The sequence below is a fragment of the Pseudophryne corroboree genome, chromosome 12 (assembly GCF_028390025.1).
Source record: "Pseudophryne corroboree isolate aPseCor3 chromosome 12, aPseCor3.hap2, whole genome shotgun sequence".
Taxonomy (NCBI): domain Eukaryota; kingdom Metazoa; phylum Chordata; class Amphibia; order Anura; family Myobatrachidae; genus Pseudophryne; species Pseudophryne corroboree.
This window is the reverse complement of record NC_086455.1, coordinates 49,601,893-49,621,185: the sequence shown is the minus strand read 5'-3', so window position 1 is coordinate 49,621,185 and position 19,293 is coordinate 49,601,893. Positions and strand designations below refer to the sequence as shown.

The 19,293-nt window shown below is 46.3% G+C and overlaps 1 protein-coding gene across 8 annotated transcripts in view; it reads right to left on the bottom strand.

The window, feature by feature from the left end:
- Window positions 1-19,293, bottom strand: part of NPAS3 (neuronal PAS domain protein 3) — a 631,952-nt gene that overhangs the window by 162,969 nt on the left and 449,690 nt on the right. For 7 of the 8 annotated variants that reach the window (XM_063947474.1, XM_063947476.1, XM_063947477.1 and 4 more), the window contains one exon: window positions 8,428-8,517. The exons of the other annotated variant lie outside the window; for it this stretch is intronic. In XM_063947474.1, the coding sequence (XP_063803544.1) occupies window positions 8,428-8,517 (90 nt within the window). The remainder of the gene's footprint in view (window positions 1-8,427; window positions 8,518-19,293) is intronic. 8 annotated transcript variants of the gene reach the window in all.

Below are 19,293 nucleotides of genomic sequence, written 5' to 3'. Positions count from 1 at the left end.
AATATGTACAAACTACTCGCGGCTGATACATCCTTCAATACAGTCTCTGTTGGGTATCATGGCAAAATTGAGACTTTAATTATGTACTGCCAATTTAGCATTTTAGAGAGACTGACACTCAATCCAATACAGTTTTATGGTTACTGTTATTTTGCAAAGATATACGGGGTGAGGTCTGTGATTGGGTTTTCCTACCTCTACTATCATTAACTGATAATATTGGACATGGAAGGATCATAGAAACATAGCATTTGACGACAGATAAGAACCACCTGGCCCATCCAGTCTCCCCCTTTTTTTACCATATTGTTACCTCAAACCCCATTTGATCCTTATTTTTTTTGTAAGGATATCATTATCCTTATGTCTTTCCTGTGCAGGTTTAAATTGCTCACTGTCTTAGCCTTTACCACCTCTGCTGGGAGGCTATTCCACTTGTCCACTACCCTTTCTGTGAAGTAATTTTTACCTCAGATTTCCCCTGAACCTACCTCCTCCTGTTTCAGTGCATGTCCTCGTGTTCTAATACTTCTCTTCATTTGAAGAATGTCTCTCTCCTGTACCTTGTTAAAACCCTTGATATACGTGAAAGTTTCTATCATGTCCCCTCTTTCCCTTCTCTGCTCCAAACTATAGGTTAAGATTTTTTAGTCTTTCCAGGTAAATGTTGTGTTGTAGGCCATGCACCATTTTAGTTGCCCTTCTTTGTACAGTCTCTAATGTATTAATATCCTTCTGAAGATAGAACTGACCACAGTATTCTAGAGGAGGCCGTACCAATGACCTACACAGTGGCATTATTACTTCTTTCTTTATGCTGCTGATTCCTCTCCCTATGCAGCCAAGCATCTGACTAGCCTTCCTCATTGCTTTGTTACATTGCTTACCTGCCTTTATGTCACCTAAAATAGTGACTCCTAGATCCCTTTCCTCCTCAGTAGTTTCCAATATAGTACCATTATTATTATTATTATTATATATAAACTTTGGATATTTGATATCCAAGTGCGTGATTTTGCATTTTTTGGCATTGAACTGTAATTGGCACTCCCTTGACCATTCCTCAAGTCTACCTAGATCATCAGTCATTTGGTTTACCCCTCCTGGTATGGGCCCCATAACACTACTATCAAATGACTATAACTAAAATATCATATTATGGGCAGTATGGATGGTGTAATGGTTACAGTGCCTCACAGCACTGAGGTCATGGGTTCGATTGCCACCACGGCCCTAACTGTTTAGAATTTGTATATTCTTCCCTGCTTCGGTGGGTTTCCTCTGGGTACTCCGGTTTCCTCCCACACTCCAAAAATATGCTGGTAGGTTAATTGGCTCCCGACAAAAAATAACCCTAGTGTGTAAGTGTGTATGAGCACAGGGAGACTAAATGGGCCAAGTGGTTCTCATCTGCCGTCCCGGACTGTGGGGACAATTCAGACCCTGATGCTGATGTGCAAAAATAGCTATGAATCAATTTCTGCACATCTGCGCATGCGCGTACGCCGGGAGAGGGTTAGGCTGTGGTTAGGGTTAGATTAGGGAGAGGGTTAGGCTGTGGTTAGGGTTAGATTAGGGAGAGGGTTAGGCTGTGGTTAGGGTTAGATTAGGGAGAGGGTTAGGCTGAGGCTAGGGTTAGATTAGGGAGAGGGTTAGTCTGTGGTTAGGATTAGATTATGGAGAGGGTTAGGCTGTGGTTAGGGTTAGATTAGGGAGAGTGTTAGGCTGTGGTTAGGGTTAGATTAGGGAGAGGGTTAGGCTGTGGTTATTGTTAGATTAGGGAAAGGGTTAGGCTGTGGTTAGGATTAGATAATGGAGAGGGTTAGGCTGTGGTTAGGATTAGATAATGGAGAGGGTTAGGCTGTGGTTAGGGTTAGATTAGGTAAAGGGTTAGGCTGTGGTTAGGATTAGATTAGGGAGAGGGTTAGGTTGTGGTTAGGGTTAGATTAGGGAGAGGGTTAGGCTGTGGTTAGTGTTAGTTTAGGGAGAGGGTTAGGCTGTGGTTAGGGTTAGATTAAAGAGAGGGTTAGGCTGTGGTTAGTGTTAGTTTAGGGAGAGGGTTAGGCTGTGGTTAGGGTTAGATTAGGGAGAGGGTTAGGCTGTGGCTAGGGTTAGATTAGGGAAAGGGTTACTCTGTGGCTAGGGTTATATTAGGGAGAGCGTTAGGCTGTGGTTAGGATTAGATTAGGGAGAGGATTAAACTGTGGTTAGGGTTAGATTAGGGAGAGCGTTAGTCTGTGGTTAGATTAGGGAGAGCGTTAGTCTGTGGTTAGGATTAGATTAGGGAGAGGATTAGGCTGTGATTAGGGTTAGATTAGGGATAGGGTAAAGCTGTGGTTAGGATTAGATTAGGGAGTGGGTTAGGCTGTGGTTAGGGTTAGATTAGGGAGAGGGTTAGGCTGTGGTTAGGGTTAGATTAGGGAGAGGGTTAGGTTGTAGTTAGGGTTAGATTAGGGAGAGGGTTAGGCTGTGGTTAGGATTAGATTAGGGAGCGGGTTAGGCTGTGGTTAGGGTTAGATTAGGGAGAGGGTTAGGCTGTGGTTAGGGTTAGATTAGGGAGAGGATTAGGCTGTGGTTAGGGTTAGATTAGGGAGAGGGTTAGGCTGTGGCTAGGATTAGATTAGGGAGCGGGTTAGGCTGTGGTTAGGGTTAGATTAGGGAGAGCGTTAGGCTGTGGTTAGGATTAGATTAGGGAGAGGGTTAGGCTGTGGTTAGGATTAGATTAGGGAGAGGATTAGGCTGTGGTTAGGGTTAGATTAGGGAGAGGGTTAGGCTGTGGTTAGGATTAGATTAGAGAGCGGGTTAGGTTGTGGTTAGGGTTAGATTAGGGAGAGGTTTAGGTTGTGGTTAGGGTTAGATTAGGGAGAGGGTTAGGCTGTGGTTAGGATTAGATTAGGGAGCGGGTTAGGCTGTGGTTAGGGTTAGATTAGGGAGAGGGTTAGGCTGTGGTTAGGGTTAGATTAGGGAGAGGGTTAGGCTGTGGTTAGGGTTAGATTAGGGATAGAGGTAGTGCATGGGAAATCCCATTGTTGACATGGCAGTTGTCAACATTCACAATGTCAACATTATGAATGTCAATGTTGGACATCCGTCATTTTGGTCATGTTGACATCCTAAATGTTGAGATTCAGAATACGTCGACATCACGTTGTTGACATTTTGAATGTCGACAAAATACACTGCAACAGATAGTCAGCCAACAGGTCATCCCCAAATGCTCGACAAGCAAAAGGTCGTCAGGTACAAAAGGTTGACACAAAAATGGTTGACCCAAGGGTATTTTTGTGGCATTTTGTATGTTTCACATTATCTTTGCCAAATTAGTGGAAACGTATACCCTCACTGGCCCACTTAGCTCACCACGCTTCGGGCAGGTTACTATTCCCAATCGTAGTCCACGTTTATGGTAAATGATGAAAAAGTTGAAAAAATATATACATATTTTTGTAAGAAAAAAAACTTGTGTCGACCATTTGTGTGTCACCCATTGTCACATCAACCTTTTTAACATGTTGACCTTAAGCACTGTCTACCTTTTACCTGTCAAGCTTTGGCATGTCCACCATATTGGGTTTGACCTATTGACTATCTTTTTACTGTGGATCTATCAACCAGATACCGCGGTAATATAAGATGCCAGTCATCACCACACTTTGGGGATAATTCAGACCTGATCGCTAGGGTGCGTTTTTTTGCATTCCTGCGATCAGGTAGTCGCGGCCTACAGGGGGGGGGGGGGATTCGCTGTGCAGGTGTGCGATCGCACGTGCTGGAGAGCTGACCAAACAGCAGTGTGTGCAGTCTCTGCACAGCCCAGGACTTACTCAGCCGCTGCGATGATCGGGGCAGGAGCTGACGCCATGAATCCTCCCACAATACTCTGGCTCCCTCCTGCGTTTTTCCGGACACTCCCTGAAAACGGTCAATTGCCACCCACAAACACCTTCTTCCTGTCAATCTCCTTGCGATCGCCCGTGCAATTGGCTTTTTCGCACAGACCTCTCGCTTCCTGTCGATGCGGATTGTCGCGCCTGCACATAGCGGTGCATGCACAGTTCAGACCTGATCGCCCACTGTGCTAAAAAAACACACGGCAGTGATCAGGTCTGGATTACCCCTGTTATAATAAACATCTTGCTGTCACATCGGGGAATTACACTTCTGCATATTGGGGGTCATTCTGACCCATTCGCTCGCTGCGTTTTAACTCAGCAGAGCGAACGGGTCCCTACTGCGCATGCGCCGTAGTGCGCCAACGCATGCCAGGCGGCTGAAGGCCATAGCAAGGATACGATCGCCTCTGCCTGGCAGAGGCGATCACTGGGCGGGAGGGGGCGGAACGGCGGCGTGACGTCACACGCAGCCACTGCGGGACGGGGTGCGATGAGTAGCTCTCGGCCAGCACGCTAAAGCTGCGCTGGCCGGGAGCTACTCTTGAAGTGCAAAGGCATCGCTGCTGTGCGTTGCCTTTGCACTTCAGCGAGGGGGGGCCGGACTGACATGCGGGGCGGGCTAGCCCTGTGCTGGGCGTTCCCCCCTGCATGTCAGGGAAGAAGATCGTAGCTGTGCTGCTACAATCAACTCGGAATGACCCCCATTACTTGTAGGCCCGCTCATTGCCACCACATTGTTGCAAAGACTCACAACCAGGGGCCTACATCAGACTTGATCGTAGATGTGCTAAAAAAATGCACATCTATGAACAAATACTTTGACACGCAGGGGGATGCCCAGCACAGGGCAAGTCCGCCCCACATGCCGGATCCAGCCCTCCTTCGCAGACATGGGAAAGCATCGCATGGCGGCGATGCTTTTGCATGTTTCGAGCACAGCCCTCTTCCAATGCAGCCTAGTTGCGAAGGCAGATGGCTACCTACCATATTAAGGGTCGCGGCGGCTGCGTATGATGTCACGCAGCCGCCGCGACTCGCCCCAGCAACAGTCAGGACATGGCTCTTTTCTCCTGACCACGCCCCTTAAACGGAGCAATGACACCTCGTTCCCACCCCCTCCAGGTCTTCTGAAGAGAGGAGCTTGCACATGCATGTACCAGCATACGTGTATGCGGAGATGTGCACAAAATGCGTCATAGCGATTTTTGCACATCAGCGACAGGGTCTAAATTAGGCCCTACATTGCTGAGCACAGAAGCGTCCTTTAGAAAGTGGCAAGCTATTCTACACAGGTGTGGTATAAAAGATAGACAGTGTCTAGTTAGACAGTCAATAGATAGACACCATATGTTAGACAGACATTAGGTCGACAGAGTCAAAAGGTCGACAGGGTCAGAAGGTCGACATGAAAAAGGTAGACAGTAGAAAAGGTCGACAAGGTCAACATGAAAATGGTCGACACAAAAAAGGTAGACACCATGTTTTTTGCATTTTTGAGGTTTGTGTGGATAGTTTTGTCATCTGGGACCCCCAATTATAGAAAGGCTTCACTCGCCACGCTCTGGGCTCGGTGCGCTCGCCGCAAGGTTTATAACCAACTCTATGCCGACATGGATAGAGAAGGTATGAAATAGTCCAAAAACATGTTCAATGTAAAAAAACCACCATTTGTCTTTTTTTTATGTCGATCATTTTCATGTCGACCTTTTGACCCTGTCGACCTCATGTCTGTCTAACATATCTATTGACTGTCTAACTAGACACTGTCTATCTAGCAACGGATACCATTCTACACACAATCTAAATGAAGGATTTTTAGCAATACCCCAGTGCACTCCGTAGTACGTCAGTGCAATAGAGTTACTGGGAAAACACAACACTGCAATTATACACAACAGAAAAACAGAATTTATAAGTAAATATATAACAGAATTCTGCACGGCTTCTTGCAGTTGCTGGTTCCGGGGCCTGCTGCTACATTATGGAAGGGAAGCATGTGAAGACTGGATGGGACCCATTCCCTTATCTTATATTAAGATGCACTGCAGCTATCCCTCTATCGGGCCTTACTTAATGGGATAGGTGAGCAGACAGCGGTGACAGTGTCAGCTCCCACAGCACACAGCATCGCCAGGAACAGACGATAATAGGACACGAGGGAGAAGTGACTAACACCGCGCTGCCCTCAGCCAGGTCACAGCAGGCAAAGAGCAAGAACCCACTGAGAGTAGGAAACCAGCATATATAATGCTTGGCAGACCTCCTGACACCACCCCTTAATTGCTCCGTAATAACACAGACACAACAATGATACACAAAGGGCAGAACAAACGGGTGGGTGTGCATAGATACTTGTCACCGATTGTGTGGTCAACAAACCTGATGAGACGGAAATGCAATTGTATTGCCCGTGGGCTACATACTTTATGTACGGCAATAGGTATATGTCTTAGCCTTACCATATATTTTACCTTTATGGCCTAATTCTGAGTCGCCAGCTAGTCTGAATGCGCCAGCATCTAGTAATGTTTAGCGAACTGTGCATACACTAGAGATGTGCGGGTTCGGATTTACCCAAATTTACCCGGATTTCAAAACGGCATCTTATTGGCTCCCGGATGTCACGTGTTTTGGATAGCCAAGAAGAAAAATCCAGATAAATCTGAAGTCGCGTTAATTCTGGCGTTAAGAACAGAGTAAATCCGAACCCGCGCATCTCTAGCATACACATCTGTAAAAGCTTACTATAGAGTCTGAGTCGAGTCGTGTGCATCTCAGTCTTTTCCCTGCTATAAGAGCGTTACTGGTCAGCCGCAGCAATGGGCCGTACACACTTGTCGATGTAACTGAAAGATATGAACGATCTCGTTCATTAGTGAACGAGATACCGTTCATATCTTTCAGTGTGGAGGCACCAGCGATGAACGATGCGCGGCCCCGCGCTCGTTCATCGCTGGTGCCCCGTCGGCTGTGCATGCAGGCCAATATGGACGATCTCGTTCATATTTGCCTGCACTTGTATGGAGCCGTGTGACGGGGGGAGTGAAGAAACTTCACGCCCCCCGTCACTGCCCCCCCGCCACCGGGTCGCCCATCTGCCGTATCGGCGGTTGGGCAACTCGGCTGCGTATCGCCATGTCTGTAGGGCCCATAAGTCTGCATGTAAGAGAAACGTTCCATGGGTGTGTAGCCAGAGTTACTGCCTATTCTGAGTTGTGTGTTGTAGGCCCTGGGCAAAACAATGCACTGGGACCCCTACCCGCCCATTCACTGGAATAAATGTCAGCGCTCCAGCTATCCACCAATCAGCATGCTGGCAGCCATTCACTGTCTGGCTGCAGGCTGGGAGTAAGGAAAAGAATGCTTCCCGGTTGCACGGATTGTGTGCAATTCAAAATCAGAGCGATCAAGCAGCATCCCCTACGTGCCTCCCAATAAGCTCTGGAGTCAACAGTCCCTGCTCAAAGGCCCCTAGAATCATGGGGCCCTGGGCAACTGCCCCAGTGTACCCATACGATAAGATGGCCCTGTGTATATGCACAGTTCACACAAGCAGGGTTGGACTGGCCCACAGGGTTACAGGGGAAACCACCGGTGGGCCCTACTGCCTGGGGGTTCACCCCCTCCTCTAGGGATCAGGTTCCAGACTGTGCTGTTACTAATCTAGTACATTATCTTGCATGCACTACAGTATTTACTGTACTATTTATCTTGAGGACCAACACTTGCAAAATGGTTAGGCAAACCAATGTGGTGGCTGGGCACACCCCCTCTAGACACTAGCCACACCCCTAAACATAGGCCCCTACCACTGTATTCCCCCGGTGATTTCAACATTTAATGCTGTATAATAATGTCTAATTGTAGCACATCTGTATTTGTGTATAGAACGGTTTGGTTAAACCTGTATGCTTGGTATCCGGACTCCAGGTCAACAACAAAAAGGTCGACACACCTTAGGTCGGCGCCAATTGGTCGACACACTTTAGGTTGACATGGAAAAAAGGTCGACAGGAACAAGGTCGACATGGAAAAAGGTCGACATGAGTTTTTCACAGTTTTTTTCTTTTTTGGAACCTTTTCATACTTAACGATCCACGTGGACTACGATTGGAACGGTAATCTGTGCCGAGCGAAGCGAAGGCACCATGCCCAAAGCATGGCGAGCGAAGCGAGCCATGCGAGGGGACGCGGTGCACTAATTGGGGTTCCCGGTCACTCTACGTAGAAAACGACACCAAAAAACCATAAAAAACTCATGTCGACCTTTTCCATGTCGACCTTGTTCCTGTCGACCTTTTGTCCATGTCGACCTTTTGTCCATGTCGACCTAAGGTGTGTCGACCAATTGGCATCGACCTAAGGTATGTCGACCTTTTTGTTGTTGACCTGGAGTCCCAGACCCGTATGCTTTACCCATGTTAAACATACATATACTGTATAATGTATAGATTTCATTTCATATCAGTCTGTATGTGATAGGTAGGTTCATATGTTGATCCCGAAATTGAGGTGACTGATGAGGGACACTCACCTGAGACAAGCCAAGGTAGATGGACACAGTCTCCGAAATGTACAAAAATTTTCCTTCTTGATTTAGTGCAAATACAAATCCGTCCAGAGACTGCAGGGAAAAGAACAAGAGACAGTCACAAACGGAGAGACAGGGAGGAGAACAGGTAGGAGACAGCGAACTAAAAGGAGTAGAAATGAGATAGACAGAGAAAGAGAGTGAGGAAAACAACTGGGTTGGGATACACAAGGGGGAAAGCACAGTTAGACAGAAATGTAAAGACAGCAACATTATACAAAGTGACAGAAAAAAAGCAGAGACAGCCACACATAGAGACAAGCACATTTAATTCTCGTAATAAAATAAAATTGATAGTTATCCTCAGATGGGAGGAAAAATAAAACATTGGGGAACATAGGGAACACGACTATAATTCCCTCACATTAGCCCTGAACAGAACTGTATATAGAGGTACCTGGAAGAAAAACAAAAAGGTCTGCCAAATCTACAAGGGAGGTTCAATAAGTAAGGTAACAAGACAGAGCAGTAGACCGCTGCTTCCCCTCATGGCCACTAGATTGAGCCTCATTTCAGTCATAGGGATCGATCCTATTACCCACAAAGGGTGCGATGTGACATTGCCGTGGCGTTTAAACAACGGGAACGGAGCCCGATCTCACACCCTTCATGGGCTAGTTTTGGGCTGAATTGGCACCAAAGTGCACGGAGCCCTATGGGGCAGCGAGCACTTTTATGCGAATTCGGGCTACTGTAAAGTGCTGCCACGGCCACAATGATTTGCACCCGCGATATCATCATGGGTAATAAGATTGACCCCATACTGTCCCAACATCAGCTGTAAGGGCTTGCGGAAAAATGGTCACACATTGAGGTACATAGTGTGATCAGATTTCTGTGTTCAGCAGCTGAAATGTATTGCCAACTTGTCGAGGTGTACGGTGATAACGTCATGTTGTGAAAACAGGTTTGGTGCACTGCCTGTGATGGACGTGCTTGGCCAGTCGGATTGCTGCTCATCTTGAACGTCTGTCCTGTCAAGGCAATGCACCAAACCCAATCCTTTTTCCATGAGATGCCGTTATCACCGTACACCTCAACAAGTAGGCAATACATTTCAGCTGCTGAATGTGTGACCAGGTTTCTGCCAGCCCCATCTTACAGCTGATGTTGGGACAGTATGACTGATATGAGGCGCAGTCTAATGGCCGTGAGCCATCATGGCAGTCTAATGGCCGTGAGGGGAAGTAGTGGTCTTCCAGTTCTGGCCTGGTAGGAAATTAGAATGAAATAGAGAATATTACACATGAGCGGTCTTGTTACCTTATCCACTGATCTACACTCATATTTTAGATTTTTTATTTTGTATTAACACAGAATACTATGAAACAAATCAAGACTACAACTGGCTACATATACAGTAATATCGCTGCTGACTTTGGCAATTGTGCCAATAATACTGTGTTTGCAGACCATGCGGATCGTTACGTACATGTTGTACGGGTGGTGGGAATAAGATGGGCATCTGCCTATGTGGACAGTCAGTCACTTTCCGACTTGCTAACAGACCATCATGTGATCTGGAAGTGATCCTAAGTTTGCGATCATACTGTTGCTCGCTCTGAGCACAGTCACAACAAAGGTTCTCACATATGGACATACTGCAATAAGTCAAATGCTTGAGATGTGTGTGGGCCAAAGTGTTGTCCCTACATTATCAATGTAATCTAGTTTGGCTATACTTGAATAGTTATGTCATGGAGATGGTAGTCTGCCGATGACAGCACTGGTGTATGGGTGCATCAGATAACTGGTAACATGAGCCCTATGAAGATACACCAGTCATCTGCCCCTACCAGCTAACACCAGGTTAGTCTGTTGGCTATAATGTGTCCTAGTAAATCTCCAGCCCTTGGTGACTGGGCCAATCAAATCGTCCAGTGAGTTACTACAGTAGCGTACGCAATACTGAATTATGCTATCATGCTGTTTTTAACAGTCTAGATGATAGACAGCTCTAAAGGACAAGTGATAAACCACCAAGTGATACAATATTAGCCGACAGATGCAGAGATGTGTAGAAGAGACATGATGGTGTCAGAAAAATGTGTCAGTTTCAGTCTTTCTTAGGCTTCATGAAGAAACAGGATCTCTTAGAGCTGGTATGATAAATGAACTGTTAGCCCAAATATAAAATACCATTAAGTGTTTAAGTACTCTGCTTGGAAATAGAATTGTATGGCTGTAACTGAAGCCATCATACTGTACACTGGCATTGCACACAGGACAATTACAAATAACAGGCACACAGACAATAAACTACAATAAAACAACACAAAAAGAAAGACAGGAAAAAAAAAACCCCTTTCTTTTTGGAAAGAGCTTATATGACGGGTTCCGGATGATAGATTGACAGTTAATATGTCGACACTATATGATCGACATGCATTAGGTCGGCAGGTACAAAAGGCCGACTTGACTATGGTCGGCACACATGGTCAACACAAGTATTATTTTTTTTCAACGTTTTCATCATTCACCGTCCATGTGGACTACAATCGGGAATATTAACATGTGTTGAGCGCCTCGGTGGCGGAGTAAGGCACCTTGCATGAAGCGTGAAGAGCAAAGAGTACCTGCGAGGTTACACGTTTCCACTAATTTGGCTTATGGTAAAATATACAAAACGACACACACAAAAAAATAAAAAACCTTGCATCGATGATTTTTGTGTCGACTATGTTGAGCTTTTGACCCTGTCGACCTTTTGGACTGTCTACCTTTTGACCCTTTTGATCTAAGGCATGTCGACCATATGGTGTCGACCTATTCATTGTCGATCCTCTGATCTACACCCATCTAGAATGTGATCTTTTGATCTACACCCATCTGTGGCTTAGACTCTCCCCCAGACTGGCCTGTACAGAATGCTATGGGCTCCTCCTGAAGACACAACTAACAAATGGTTTGTCACATATTTACCACCGGGATGCAGTTATTATGTCAGCATTTACACGGTTGACATTCACAATGTCAGCATCATGTCAACAGATAAGTCGACATTGTTTAAATGTTGACATTTAACTCATCAGCATCTGCAGAAAGTTGACATGTTCACAATGTGAACACGTGCAATGTCGGTGACTTACCTGATAACCGCCGTACCAGGTAAGTCATCGCTAGACCACCAAGAACATTTTGTCAGCAGTAGATATTCTCATGTCAACATTATGAATATTGCCATATTGAATATGAATATTGCCATAATGAATGTCAACAAAATATACCACACGCCTCACCCCCACTACCATTTCTGTGATGATCAATTCTCATTCAATGCAAGCAGGAGAATTTATAATGAGCGGCCACACAGTACTCGTTTACACTGACTGCACTGCGTGGCTGCTGTGGCACCGTGCTATGGGCTAGCAATCTTCTACCAGCTCATCTAGGAGAGGACTGAATATTAAGGGCCCTACACACTGGTCGATAACAGTGATCGATATGAACGTTCTCATTCATTAATGAACGAGAACTCGTTCATATCGGTCAGTGTGTAGGCACCAACGATGAACGCTGCGCGACCCTGCACTCGTTCATCGTTGGTGCCTCGTTGCTTATGCATGCAGGCCAATATGGACAATCTCGTCCATATTAGCATGCACTGCTATGGAGCCGGGTGACGGGGGAGTGAAGAAACTTCACTCCCCCCATCACCTCTCCCCCGCCGTTGGGTCGCCCGTCTGCCGTCTCGGCCATTGGGCAGCTCGGAGGCGGATCGCCTAATGTGTAGGGCCCTTAAGGTATACTTTTGTTTTCAGATGTACAGCCAATCTCTTAGTTGAGAGAGTGGTTTATTTCATTTAGGATCTTATCATCAGAATTCCATAAAGAGAAATGATAGTATGACAAGAGGAGAGAAACAACCAACATCGGTCACAGGGATAATGGTAAAATCTCTTCCATCATTCTGGAGAACTAAGACAGCTATGGATTAATGAAGATTAAAGGCAGCCAAAGAGAGAAATTGCAATGAAATAGAATTATCAATCTGGTATTTACATTTGCTCATTACCTATAAAACTAAACTTTTTTAAGATTGAAGTATAGTAAATTTTGTAATTTTTCCCCCCCTATAAATGGTCCTGATTACTTAAGTAAGTTTCCAATCACTATCAATATTATTGCATTTTAAATCCTGTGGGCAAAACTGCAGAAATCAATGACTTTGAAAACCCATTGCTTGGTTAACATAGCCCTATGTGTACATATAGGGTGTAGTATGTTATGCCGGCGGTTGGGCTCCCGGCGGCCAGCATACCGGCGCCGGGATCCCGACGCCAGCATGCCGACAGCTGGGCGAGCGCAAATGAGCCCCTTGCGGGCTCACTGCGGACATGGTGGAACGCTATCTATTCTCCCTCCAGAGGGAGCGTGGACCCCCAAGAGAGAGAAAAGCGGTTGGTATGCCGGCGGTCGGTGTGCCGGCAGTCGGGATTCCAGCGCCGGTATGCTGGTTGTCGGGAGCATGGCTGCCGGCAAACTGGAGACCACCCGTACATATATAATGCTTATGGACAGTGTAACAGGCTTACAAAGGCTCTTTAAAACTGCTATAAAACAGGACATTGGGCCTAAATTAGGGTTGATCGCAAAAGCAAAATCTTTCTCTAATGGGCAAAACCATGTGCACTGCAGGGGGGGCAGATGTAACATGTGCAGAGAGTTAGATTTGGGTGGGGTGTGTTCAATCTGAAATCTAAATTGCAGTGTAAAAATAAAGCAGCCGGTATTTACCCTGCACAGAAACAAAATAACCCACCCAAATCTAACTCTCTCTGCAGGGCCGGTTCTGGGGCTCTGTGCGCCCCGGGCGGCAATAGGGGGCGTGGCTTCGTACAGGGGGCGTGGTCATTTACGCCCCCTGTACAGACTGAAATGATGTGCGGTGCGCGATGACCTCATCGCGCACCGCACAGTAAAGGACCTGTCCACGAAGACAAACTAGACGCGTACGTGTCTAGTTTCCCTTCACAGCGGCAGCCCCAGGCAAAAGTCCTGCTTGCCCGTGGCAAGATCCGCTACTGTCTCTCTGCACATGTTATATTTTTTCCCCCTGCACTGTTTTGCCCATTAGAAAAAGATTTTGCTTTTGCGATTAACCCTGAATTACGCCCAGTGTGTGTACTGGAATCTGCAACAAGGTACTGGCAAATAAAGCACATATAATACACAGCTAGCTATTCTATAGAGTACTAACAAATATTAAAACCACAGTTTAAAGCCCAGTACACATTAAACATGTCCCCACCAACGCCGATATTGACAGGGGCAGGGACCCGGCAGGGTGCCGGCATCGACAAGTGCATACACGATGCCAGCAGGGGGAACCACGGCCATCCTGCATCTGCCAAGGGAGGGGGTCAGAAGCGTGCATCGTTAACGACATTTGAGTGTACACACTGGACGAGATTGTAAAAGATTTTGCTCAGATCGGCCTTTCTGAGCGAGATCTTTCACTTTCTCGTGTAGTGTGTATGGGGCTTAAGAGAACATTTAGAGAATTGCGTCTTCCTTCCATACGGTTCCTCTTGGTGTATCTTAAATGTATTTATTAACAGTTTCTTATATACAGTAAATCCTAAAAGCCTGGCGACATCCCTAGTGGGAGATCTATCAGGTTTTTCTGAAGAGCAGGAAAGTGGACAATTATAGAAGATGCTCACACCAACCAATCTGCTTTGAGGTAAAATTTGGAGGTTGTTAGTTGCCAAGGGCAGATTCTTCACTTCTCCACTCTTTAGAAGGCTTGAGCAATCTCCCTCCGAGTGAGTTCATACCACAGGTGGGACCATCATTGTTTTGCCGGTGTTGGTCGAGGATGTGCCTAGCCTAGCCCTCATCCCAATACATATTACTATCGGCCCAAAGGTATGGCTCAAAGATTTCATGTCATCTTAGAAACCATGTTTTTTGCATCTGTTAAAGTTTGTTCTGAGAAGTACTCTTCTGGCAGTAATTGGAACCCATATAGCAAGAAAGATGAAACAGGACAGAGAAGTGAGGAGCTAATGGAACTGTGAGAGGGCTGCTTCAAGTGCCCTCTAGTGGCTGCCACATTGAGTCACTGCTTCTGGCACTTATCTCAGACTGTCCCTCAAAATGTTCGCAACATTTCTGGCAGACACAGGTGACAGTCTTTGTGAGGATAAATGTGATAACATATTAAGGGGGACATTTACTAAGCAGTGATAAGAGCGGAGGAGTGAGCCAGTGGAGAAGTTGCCCATGGCAACCAATCAGCATTGAGGTATCATTTGTAATTTGCATACTATAAAATTATACAGAGCTGCTGATTGGTTGATGGAGCAACTTCTCCACTGGCTCACTTCTCTGCACTTATCACTGCTTAGTAAATGTCCCCCTAAAACTCAATACTTAGGTTAATCAGCTATTGCTATGTATTGGAGTCAGACAAAGGGCTAAGTAGAAAATTGCAGGGTGGCAAATTTGTTTGTGCATATGTAATTTAGAAAGTGGATGGAAAATGTCTGCAGAAAAGGAATTATAGAGATCAAATAGCCAGAGATAAGACAATGACAGAGAGAGAGATTAACAGATAGTAATAAAAAGACAAAACAAATATCTAAAACAAGACCTAATGACATTGGCAGCAAAAAAACCCGAAAGACAGATGCAGAAAAAACAGGATGACCAGAACTGGTAAAGGCAGGGACAAGAGATGCCACACCATGCCTGAAAGCTGAAACCTTGCACAGGGTTCCCTGCCAGAGTGAAATAAGAGGTAGAGAGAGAATTGGCAAGGGATAGGCAGAGATGGAGGGAGGGAATGGAGGAATAGGGCAGAGAGGGAGGGAGGGAGGACAGGCCTCTCTCCTCAGGTTATGAATGAATGAGCACTGTTGTTTTTTCATCTCAGCGTGCAAGGATTTAATTAAGTGATAACAGTCACCTTGGGTGGCTGTACTGACCAGTAATGTGTAGGTAAGCAGGAGGCAGGGGGAGAGGCAGCCTTAATCTATCTGCGGACTGGAAGTAAGGGCAGCGCAGGGGGCAGGAAGCTGTTTGGCAATTTTTCTACTGCTGATAAAAATCAGCATTGAAAAAAAAACAAAAAAAAAAACAAAACAGAATATTGCAAGAGTGCTTTTATCCTAGGAGAAAACATTGCTGGCCGTAATCAGAATGCCACGTTGATACAGCCAAACACGCATACAGTAGCTGTGTCGCTGTATAGCCAGAATATGCTATCTTGTGCTATGATACCCTACTAGGATGTACTGCTCATTTCAATACTAGGGTTCCAGAGCAGGAAAGAATAGGCTTCTAGGATTCTAGAACACTTTATTGCATGAGACATGGCTTGACGCGGCCTCCATGACTGATCATACCCACTATGGAAGTGCTTCTGGACCGAGCATCGTTCAGACGTTCAACACAACAGGCAAGGCGTTCTCTTAGCAGGAACTAAATGCTTTCCTAATTAACCTTACGTCTTCCAGAATCTTATAGTTACATTTACTCTCTATATTGTATAGTGCACAGAATTGTAGTGACCTGAAGAAATCAGGAATAACACAAAACTGGATTTTGTATAACTTATTACCTTGTTTCATTACCAATATATCGGTACGAACAAACAATTTGTGTTCCCTAATGCACACTGACTAAAAAATAATACTACATAATAATCAGATACATTTTGAATTTTGGATAAGGGATACTCAACCTGTAATACGGAGATCTTAGTTGCGTATATCTGTAGATATAGGGTTAAGCCCCCAGGCCGATCGGCAAGGCGTCTCCGTCACTGGGGATCCCTATTAGGGACCCCCAGTGACGGAGACGCCTTGCCGATCGGCCTGGGGGCTTAACCCTATATCTGCAGATATACACAACTAAGATCTCCGTATTATCTGATTATTATGTAGTATTATTGCTCACTCGGTGTGCATTAGGGAACACAAATTGTTTTTTTCTTACACAGAATTACCCCTCCCTTTTAGCACCTGAGTGACATCACAATCCGATTGAGCAGCTTACCAATATATGTGTACAATATATCGGTACCCCAGCCTTTCACACTGCCGTATACTGTTACTGGCTGTGCTGCATGTCTGCTATTCCAGAAGCATTAGAGCATCTAAATATCCAGACATCATTCAATAAAGTATCTTTCTGTGCACCTTAGTCCTGTTCTGTGTCCCCTCTGCTTCATCCAATCATCAATTATGCTAGATTTCTCAACTGCTCTTATGGCAAACTTCAGTTCTCCAAGATATGTTCCCGAGTGCTGATGATGTAAAGGGTGAGGAGGTTAGAAGAGAGGGGGGGTTAGGGCAGCACGGAGCAGGGGGCGAGAGAGCTCGGGAGAGAATCCACTCAGGATCCGGCCTATGTGCAGTAATTATGTTAATTGCATGGATGCCCTTGCTCATTTTTTTTTTTTTTTTTTGCCGAGCAGCTGAAGATAAATAAAGGGAAATTGCCCCGCACATGGCGCAGTGCGGGAGGAATGCTAAACAGCTCTGTTTGTTGTCTGATTATAGGTCTGTTTACACTAAATTCCGGAGGTAATTGCTGATTTTGATTGCACGTTTATTTGTGCGCCTTTACAGCCGGGGGACACTGGGGTCTGTCTGCCTTTATAATTAAACCATTTTGTGACATGGGCGGGGACAGGGCACAGCGTTTGTGTTACTGAGATTAGCCTGGTTCAGGAGAAATGATAGAACACTTGGAATGAATGGGTAGTAGAGGCACAGAATAGACTCTCGGTGGAAGGGAAAAAAAATAGCTACAACACAGTATGCTGTTTACAATTAGTTTTCCCCGTTCTGTAGGAAAAAAATGACAAAGCATACTGTGCAACCAGGACCATCTTAACAGAATTGTAGGCCCTGGGCCAGCAATCCACTGGGGCCCCTATCCACCCATTAATGGGAATGGGAAACATAACTTACCTCTCCTTCAGTCCTGTGTCGTCTCTCCACCTGCTTCCATACAGTGAATCGCTGTCAGCACTCTGATTGGTGGATAGCTCCAGCCATTCACCAAACTACATGCTGATAGTCATTCACTGTCAAGCTGCAGGCTAGGAGGCAGGTAGAGAATACTGCACTATGGGGGTCATTCCGACCCGATCACTCGCTGCAGTTTGTCGCAGCGCAGCGATCGGGTCGGAACTGCGCATGCATGGCCTAGCGATCGCCTCTGAGACAGAGGCGGTCGCTGGGCGGGAGGGGTCTGAACGGCGGCGTTAAGACGCAGGCATGGCCGGACTGTTGGGGGGGGGCGTGCCGCGGAGTCTGTGTGACATCTCACGCAGCCACTGCGGCCAGCGGCAGCAACACACAACTCCCAGCCAGCCGAAGGAGCTGCGCTGGCCGGGAGTTACTCCACAAATACAAAAGCATTGCCGCTGTGCGATGCTTTTGTATTTGTGCGGGGGGAAGGGGGGGCGACACTCACATGCAGGGCGGACTAGCCCTGTGCTGGGCGTCCCCCCGCATGTCTAAGTTCATGATCGTAGCTGTGCTAAATTTAGAAAAGCTACAATCAACTCGGAATGACCCCCTATGGCCCTCATTCTGAACTGATCGCTCGCTAGCTACTTTTAGCAGCCGTGCAAACGCATAGTCGCCACCGATGGAGGAATGTGTATTTTCACTTTGCAGAAGTACGAACGCCTGTGCAGCCCAGCGTCAGCAAACACATTTTGTGCAGAACAAGACCAGCCCTGTAGTTACTTATTCTGTGCGATGATTGTTGCGACGAGTGACACGGTAATGACGTCAGATACCCGCCCATCAAACGCCCGGCCACGCCTGTGTTTTTCCAAACACTCCCAGAAAACGGTCAGTTGCCACCCAGAAACTCCCACTTCCTGTCAATCTCCTTGCGTTTGGCTGTGCGATTGGAATCGTCGTTAGAACCAGTGCAAAACCACAAAGGACTTCGTACCTGTGCGCAGATTAGCCATTTTTTCCTCTGATCGCTACGCAGCAAACAACGGCAGCTAGCGATCAACTCGGAATGACCCCCTATGACTGTTGGATAGCTACAGCCATCTACCTATCAGCATGCTGACTGTCATTCTCTGTCTGGCTGCAGACTGGTAGGTAGGTATAGAATACTGTATTCTGATTGGTAGAAAGATTAAACCATCCACCTATCAGCATGCTGACAGACATTTTCTATTTCGCCGCAGGCTGGGAGGTAGGTATAGAATACTGCATTTTGACTGGTAAAATGATACAGCCATCCACCAATCAGCATGCTGACAGCCATTCACTGTCTGGCTGCAGTATGGGAGATGGGTATAGAATACTGCATTCTGATTGGTAGAAAGCTCCATCCATCCACCAATCAGCATGCTGACAGTCATTCACTGTCAGGCTGTGGGCAGGGTAGCAGCTAGAGAATGTGAATTACACACAATCAGAGTGGCTGGGCAGCATTCTCTACCTGCCTCCCGATAAATTCCAGAGGCTACACCCCGGCCCTGCTCGGAGGCCCCTGGGCATCTGCCTGGTGTGTCCATACGTTAAGATGGTCCTGAATGCAACGCTAAAGAGTGTTGGCAAGAGGAAGGCAGCTGCCCGCCTACCCCACCCCATGGTATGCCCTTCCTTTGACCAGTAAGGGAAGCCACTGAGAAAAGGGCGAGCTCACTAAAAGTTTGCTTGTCCATCTCATTATTATACAGTACATATGGCAGGTGATGTTATACTATGGGCCACTAGTGCCAGCCCTTCTATCATTATTGTTCCCTTTTGTTGCCACCACATCTGTCAGTGCTATCCATGCTAGTCCAGCAACACAACCTTTAATAGAAGCAAAAGCCAC